Below are 8,215 nucleotides of genomic sequence, written 5' to 3' on the forward strand. Positions count from 1 at the left end.
TCAAAGAAGCTGCTACCAAGTGGAAACCATCTGTCTGCAACCGTGTGACTAAGATTCAAGCAGCGAGCGATTCATCCAGCTGGCACCACTGTCCCGGTAGCTCAAACCCGGCTGAGTTGATGATAAGAGGGAAGACGGTGATGCAGCTCAGTGCCCACGCGGAATAGTGGTTCGGGCACGACTGGCTTGCCTGTGACCGGCGGGACTGGCCTCTTGCGAAATTGACAGACAGCGACCTGCCTCGTGATATCGAAGCAGAATGGTGACAGAAGATCAACGTTGTGCTGACTGCAGCAAGTGCACGCCCACTCTGTTTTTCACAGTAGAGAACTTAGACGTTACAAGAGGATGCTTCGAGTCACTGCCTGGAATATACTCTTCGTCAACAGTTGTCGTCGAACGAGCAGCTCGGAGGAACCCTCTTTGTCAGCAGCAGAAATTTGATATGCAGAAAGATTCTGCATCAACTGGGCTCAGTGGGAGTACTTCGCCTCAGAGATGCAAGCCCAGTCACGAGGAAGAGATATCGCGGTGGGGTCAAAGGTAAAAAAAAGAAGATGTTCAACCTTTTCTTGACGTCTACAACAGGCTTCATTTTCCAAAGACGCGGAATACCTTATTATTCTTCCGAATGAGTATCAACTAAACAAGCTAGTGGTTGCATCGGCACATCAACGAATTTTACATGGAGGAGTCCATGCAACCTCGGCCGAAATACGTAAGAGATTTTGGCTGCTCATTGCCCGAAGAACAGTAAATGGGGTGATTGGACATTGCTGTCTCTGCCGACGCTTTTCTGCGCAGCCAGCTTGCGTTCCAGTCGCTCCGTTGCCCCAAGACAGAGTTCAAGAAGGCCATCCCTTCCAAGTTGTTGGTGTCGATTCAGCCATTGCCTTGTTCACATGCTTCACCACCACGGTTGAAGAAATACATTTATGTGATGACTCTGGCCACTCTCCCAGGGGAGAGCGAGCGACCAGATCGTGTTCGGAGCTAGCCTTGAAACAGGAGCATAGTCAGTTCCGCGCCGCCGCGGAGGACGCTGAGGTATGAGCATCGTGAGTATTAGGTCTCTCTTCGGCGATCACGGTGTCGGGGGCGTAGCGTGCTCGCCTTTTTAGCGATGTGGTGCTGGTGTGCGGCCAGTGGCTGGCCTAGTGTTTTGCTTTGGTGCTGTGTCGATCACTGGTGCCTCCATCGCCCACGAAGGTGAGCCTTAACCGGAAGAAGAAGAAGAAGAAGAAGCGGCCTCCTCATCCTATGGAAGTTTATCGCTGAACGGGCAGCCTGGTGGGGTGGCTGGTAGGAGAGGCTGGTGCGCTCGGTCAAAGTCTGTCTTCGAAAGATTCTCGGACGACAGAGCCTATCCTTCGAAGCACTCAGAGCAGTGTTGATCGACGTCGAAGGAGCTATAAACTGCCGGCCAATGACATACCTCCGATCAGACACCAGTGAGTGTTATATTCTGCGCCGACGCGGCGGTGCTTTAAAGCCTGGCTACATTGGACGCAAGCGCCGGTGACTCACGTTCGACGTAGCCGGGAAACTACATGCCCCGAGCGGACCTGGACGGTCGCCGGAGCGAGAAGAAAGGACAACCAACGGATTCAGGAGCGGGGCGAACACTGGCCGATGAGGCCGCAGATCACGCGCGGCTCATGCCGTCCCGTGCTGTCCTTTTTATTCTTTTACACGGATGCACGAGATGGCTACTTTAAAAAGGAGATGTCAAGTAGCGCCATCTCGTGCAAATCAAGATACTACATTCTCCCTCCCTTAAAAAAAAAAAAAAGAAAATTGTGGGAGGAAGACTTACGTTATACATTCGTTATGTGAAAAAAATAACGAAAATCAAAACACTTCACCACCCGGAAATTGCGTTATTTCACTGGAAATATTGGTTTTAAAATTGTTCGTTGAAACACAAAAAAAAATATGAAATTCGCAAAAGATTGTTCATAAACGTTCTTTGTGTGCACGCCACGGAAAATTCAACAAAATCCTGAACAAGTCATCCGAACAAAACGGGTTTTCACTGAAAGTTCAGGTTGCATCATACTAGTCACGTGACGATCAAAATTTCATTCCAAGAGTCATATTTCAACTTAGAGCACTCTCATCTCTCCTCCTCCTGGGAAGAAAATGAAACATCCAACCATACCTATTTTAATGTCCATGACACATTGTAGTGTTGACTGTTAGTTTGGTTATTGTTTAGAATATTGTGTTTGTCATGGACATTTTTACCTTGGCCAAGGTTTTGCTATAACAGTGATATGCTTTTAATGTTCTATATCTACCCAAAGTTTATACCAAAAATGACCTTTTTCGAAAACATAACTACAAAAGTCTTAGTCACTGTACTCCGAATCTGACTGAAAACTATCATCGCCAAGTGCAAGAATATAGTCTTTGAACTTCAGCGGAAGTCTTCTCTGGCGTATTGGCCGACCTTGGCTCGCTGGTGGTAGAGGAGCTGTAGATGGCTCGGAGATCGTGGGTGGTGTGTGGAACTTGGTCGTGAGTTCTTCCACTGAATCCTCAAGTGGAGGCATAGATGGCGTACTCGTTCCCGAAGACTCCAGAGGTGTACTCGTTTCTGGCGACGGCAAAACGAGCAGTTCTGCCCGTGTGTCTGGGCAAACTGCCAGATCGGAGACAGGTAGTTGCTCTGCAACCACGGACTCTGGTGATGACCCTGGCACAGCGTCCGGAGCAGCAACAACCACGGGCCCAGGAAGAGGCCTGACCGCCGGAACAGGACCGGGACCAGGCTCAGGGAGAGGCCTGATCTCTGCCTCAGGAACAGGCCTGAGTACAGGCTCAGGGAGAGGCCTGACCGCAGCCTCAGGAACAGGCCTGACAAGCCTGTCAGGCTCCACAGACTGTCCAGCGTCTGCCACGGAAGCAGGGCAGAGCTCAGGTGCAGAGATCCCGATCATGTCGGGTACAGCCGACCCGAGATTCCCCTCGGAAACAGGAGCAGGGCCCCCAGGAACAGAGGCAGGCCTAGGGCAGCTCCAAGAACAGTTCCAGGAACAGGTCCAGGAACAGGCCCCGGTACAGCACCCGGAGCAGGAGACTCGGCCGCAGCAACCGGAACTGTAAACTTTGGCGCAGCAAACAGATCTGGCTCCTTGGGAGAACCCAGCGCTGCGTGGCGAGGTGCACCTGCCATGGGTGCAGCAGATGAACCGGGTCTCCCCAAGAGACCAGACGCTGCGGGGTCACAGGAACCCTCCGGGCAAGAAAAGACAATTGGTACTTGGGACGTTGAAGTGCTTCCACGGACAGGGGTCAGTACAGGAACCACTGGAGTTGCAGGAGGTATATACAAGTCATCTTCGTCATCATCATCATCCCAACCGTAGTCAGGAACTTGTGCTGGAGGCAGCTGTATGGACTTTGCAAGCTTCGCTGCGTTCCATTTCCTACCGTCAGCGAGTTGATATGTAGCAGGTCCTAACTGTGCATGTATCTGTTGTGGTTCTGTATATGTACTCCGCAACTTGTTATGATGGGTGGGCTTGAATACGCGAACAGCCTGCCCAGGATGAAACTGAGGGTGTCGTACCGCTCTACGATGGTCAGAATAATCTTTCATGTTTTGTTGATAGCGCTGTACTCTTCCTTGTAGCTGAGCTCGACGTTCCAAGAGATCGTCAGGTACCGTCCTAGTCGGCATGCCTTGTACGTCTAGTCTAGACCGATGATTTCGTCCACGAAGGAGAAAGGATGGTGCAAATCCTGTTGCAGGATGTACCGTACGTCGGTACGCTTCCAGGTGGTCTCGGACGGCATCTGGAAGTGGACGACCTTGTACAACAGCTAACTGAAGGCACGACTTCAGGACTCGGTTAAATCTTTCCACCTGCCCGTTACATTGGGGGTGGTATAATGACGTTCTCCTATGTTTGATGCCATGTTGACGCAAGAAATCTTGAAATTCATGGGAGGTAAACTGTACTCCATTATCTGACACAATCTCGCAGGGCAGTCCCTCGCGTGAAAAAACGTTCTTCAAAAAGCTGATGACAGTCGCAGAAGTCACAGAAGACGTGGCTTGGACTTCTGGCCACTTGGAGTGGTAATCTATGAGTACCAAAAAAAACCTTTGACTGGCCGGTGCACGATCAACCGGGCCCACGATGTCGATTCCTAGCTTTTCCCAGGGCTGACTTGGAAACTGGATGGGCTGCAAGGGAGCCGGTGCAGCCTTCACTGGTTTGTCGGTAGCATGGCACACCGTGCAGTTCTGGATCTTGTTCTTTATGTGTTCATTCATCAACGGCCACCAGTAGTGTTCCCGGATCACACTTGTGGTTCTTGTGATCCCCTGATGAACTTCGTGTGCTACTTCCACGATCCGGTCTCGAAACTCGACAGGGACGACAAGTTTTTCTCCCTTGTACAAAATACCGTCGTACAGCGACAGTTGGTCTCTGACGTGATAGTAAGGCCGGAGATCTGGATTGGTTTTACTATCTTCAGGCCAAACCGAGGTAGTATAGCGGATGACTGAAGGAAGAACTATGTCATTGGCCGTAGCCTGTTGAAAACCACCTTTCGACAAAGGAACCATTACGACGGAAACAACTTCCTCGTCGAATCTCATGCCCTCCTCAGTGTCAGATACTGGCAACCGTGAAAACGCGTCAGCAACGACGTTGGTGGCGCCCTTCTGAAACTCCATTTTGAAATTGTAATTCAGAAGTCGGGAGGACCAACGAGTGATCCTTAGAGGACGGATTCCGGAACCTTTGTTGGACAGCAACGTGACCAACGCCTGATGGTCAGTACGAATGACAAAAGACCTTCCCCACAGATACACGTGCCACTTTTCACACGCCCAAAGACATGCGAGAGCTTCCTTCTCGCCCGTGGAATACCTTCGCTCTGCATCAGTTAGCGAGCGAGACGCGAAGGCTACAGGACGAAGCTGGCTACCATACTGCTGCTGCAAAACAGCACCGAGACCGTACTGAGAAGCATCTGTGGCCACGACGATAGGCAACGTCGGGTCAAACATGGCCAAAATTGGAGCTTCTTGGATGGAAGTCTTTACTTTCTGAAAACTGGCCTCGACTTCCGGAGACCAGTTGAAACGAACTCCTTTACGTAGGAGACGACGCATCGGTTCGACGACCGTGGAACAATGAGGGATGAACTTGCTGTAGTACTCTACCAGCCCTAAAAATGCTCTTAACTTCACTGCATCAGAGGGAGATGCAAAATTTAGGACCGCATCTACCTTGGATGACAGGGGTGCTAAACCTTTCACGGAAAGATGGTGTCCCAAAAATGAGAGCTCCTGTACTTGGAAAACACCTTTACGGTTTAGCTTCATTCCTGCTTGGGAAATTCGAGACAAGACACGACGGAGATTCTCATCGTGCTCCTTCAAAGTGGATCCATAAACGATGATATCGTCCAGATAGAACTGAACGCCTGGACAATCCTTTAGGATTTTGGACATGAGTTGCTGGAAAGCTGCGGGTGCGGATGCCAGCCCGAAGCAAACTCTCTTAAAGCGAAATAACCCCTCGTGGGTAATGAAAGACGTGAGGTCACGACTCACCGGGTCGAGACGGACTTGATGGTAGGCGGACGCCAAATCCAGCTTGGAGAAGATCGCCGCTCCCCGTAGAGAGTTCAACAGTTCATTGATGCAAGGAAGTGGAAATGAATCAATGACAACGGCCTGGTTCGGAGCTCGTAGGTCCACACACATACGGATGTTGCCATCGGGCTTGCGGACGACAACAATAGGTGACACCCACTCGGAGGCTTCGACACGTTCAATTACGCCCTCTCGCTCCAGCTTGAAAATTTATTCGGAAACCCGATCCCTAAGGGTCATCGGGAGGCGACGGAGCTTTGATAGGACTGGTGGAACTGTGTGCCGCACCTTGACCTTGTGCGAGTGATTCTTCAGTAGACCCAACCCCGGGCAAAAAAGATGTTCAAAATCTTCGAAGCCAGGTGGCAACTTGGATGCGTCTTGCTTCGAGGAACCACCAACAAGGCTCGTCGACGGACTGGATATCTCTGGATGACGCTGCATACCTTGGGGCGCTTGACTCCCCGGATGATCTTGTGGACCGTGTAGTCCGTGACTCTCAGGACTGTAGAGCTCTTGACTCTCAGGATGACGCTGTGGATGATAGAGCCCTTGACTCTCAGGATGACGTTACGGACTATGGAGCCCTTGACTCTCAGGATGACGTTGCGGACTTGACTCGTTCTCGAAGACTTTAGGTGTGGTCTCTTCAGAGACCGATGAAGCAGGAGACGGGTTCTCCGCAAATGAAGGTCTGGAACTTGCCGCTGGTCGAGAACCAGGGACTTGCGATGCTTGACAGGACGACGCGGTGAACGGTCGTCGCTGCGGGTTGGGCGTGGGCCTCACATCCCGCTGTGGTGCTCCTCCTCCGTGAGCTGCATTCGCATACAAACACTCATGTTTAGCGCCATTCAACACCAGTTGCAACTCGCGGACCGCGTCGATGCCGAGTAACGAGCGTCCAGTCTTGGTTACGTAAAACTCCAACGTTGTCCAGCGGTTCTTAAAAATTCCTTGTCCCACAAAACATCCAAGTACCGGAATGGTCTCTTGCAAATAGTGGACGAGGGGCGTCGACGGCGGATGTAACTTTATCCTCCGCTGCTTATTAACTTCGTTAAACATGCGTTCATTTAGGATCGACACACATGCACCGGTATCAACAAGAAGACGAAGAGGGGTCCCATTTACCGTGATCTCGGCCATAAAGGCGTCACGACGCATGCTGCCGCCTTCTTGTCGCTCAGCCGTCCCGACGACCACAGGTTCCTCCGTCAGCCTGACGCTTGGCAGCTCCTCAGGAGACAGCGACTGGCCGACCACGTTCACCCGGCCGGGCCGGTCCCCTCTGAACTGTCTGTCGGCGAAGGTCCGCCGAGTACCACGGCCTTGAACCGGGAACGATGCCTGTCGCCGATCGTAGGTGAAGGCAGCCGCCGGCGGGCGACGACTCTGACACGCCACTGCAAAGTGTCCCCACTTTCCACATAAGAAGCATGTCGCTTGAGACGCCGGGCAAACCGCCCGATCATGACGGCGGCGTCCACAGAAGTAGCAGGCGTCGTCTGCTCCGATCCCACCCGTCCGAGGCGGAGCGGGATCACGCCCATGCTGAGGCTGGAACACCCTCGCCGGAAAACGGGGCACGTGACCGGAGGCCACCGGAGCCCAAGGCATCCTGGGTCCAAGCTGCGACGGCGGGTAGCCAGGTTGAGGCCAGGGAGGGTAGCCGCTGTAGCCATCTTGCCCATGCTCGATGAAAGAAGACGACGCTTGGCCGCCATCTTGTGTTGCTGCCGTTTGACGTTTCTCGATCTGGACACGCTGGACTTCTGCCGCGACCGGGACTTGCGACTCTCGCCGCCGAAAACTTGCGGCCGTCTTTGCTCTCTGCTCGTACTGGCGAGCGATCTGGATAGCCCGCGACAGCGTTGGCAGCTCGCTGCCCTCGCACTCCTGCAGAACGCGATCCTGAACGCGTCTGGACTCCAGGCCTTCCAAGAAAACCTCGCAAAGTCTTTCATCGAGCGCGTTCCCCAGAGCACAAAACGAAGCCTGATGGCGCAACACGGCAAGAAACTCAGTTACCGACTGGCCGGGACGTTGGAACAAACCGCGTAGCTTCTGGCGTTCAAGCGCGATACTACCCGAAAACTCAAAATGCTTCTCGACTGCCTCCAGAAAAACCTGGAACTCGTCAGTCCCCTCCACCGCAACCGTCTCGTACAGCTGAAATGCATCCACGATGCGCTGGCCCTCAGTGCCCAACAGCGAAAACAGGATGGCTTTTTTCCGGAACGGTTCTACGAGATGCAACGCCGACGCGTCAAGAAAAGTCAGAAAAGCACGCTTCCATGCCGGCCAAGCTACTATCGGCGGACCGGGCACTGCCAAAAAGACGGCCGGCGGCGGGAACGCCGTTGGGCCGCTCGAAGACGAAGATGACGAAGTCATCTCACGATGAAAATGGAACGTACTGAAAACCTAGGCCTAATGCCTCCCCCCGAAACTCATCAAACGCGGCCTTTCCGCAAAATATGACTACCGTTCACCCGGAACAAAAAGGAATACATTTCATGAATACAGTTACGCGCCGGTTTCCTCAACCACTGACCCGCGACGCGGAGTGAAGCCCCCTCCCGAATCCCGGGT

The 8,215-nt window shown here is 52.7% G+C and overlaps 1 protein-coding gene across 1 annotated transcript in view; it reads right to left on the reverse strand.

Annotated features, from left to right (window-relative positions):
- The window catches only part of LOC121836624, a 35,506-nt gene extending 27,291 nt beyond the window's left edge, over nt 1-8,215 (reverse strand). Inside the window, exons 1-2 of the mRNA XM_042291581.1 lie at nt 6,351-8,215; nt 6,067-6,154 (exon numbers count right to left, since the gene is read on the reverse strand). Of these exons, the coding sequence (XP_042147515.1) occupies nt 6,067-6,154; nt 6,351-8,017 (1,755 nt within the window). The 5' untranslated portion in view covers nt 8,018-8,215. The remainder of the gene's footprint in view (nt 1-6,066; nt 6,155-6,350) is intronic.

Source organism: Ixodes scapularis, unplaced genomic scaffold, assembly GCF_016920785.2.
Source record: "Ixodes scapularis isolate PalLabHiFi unplaced genomic scaffold, ASM1692078v2 PGA_scaffold2__306_contigs__length_199485367, whole genome shotgun sequence".
Classification (NCBI taxonomy): domain Eukaryota; kingdom Metazoa; phylum Arthropoda; class Arachnida; order Ixodida; family Ixodidae; genus Ixodes; species Ixodes scapularis.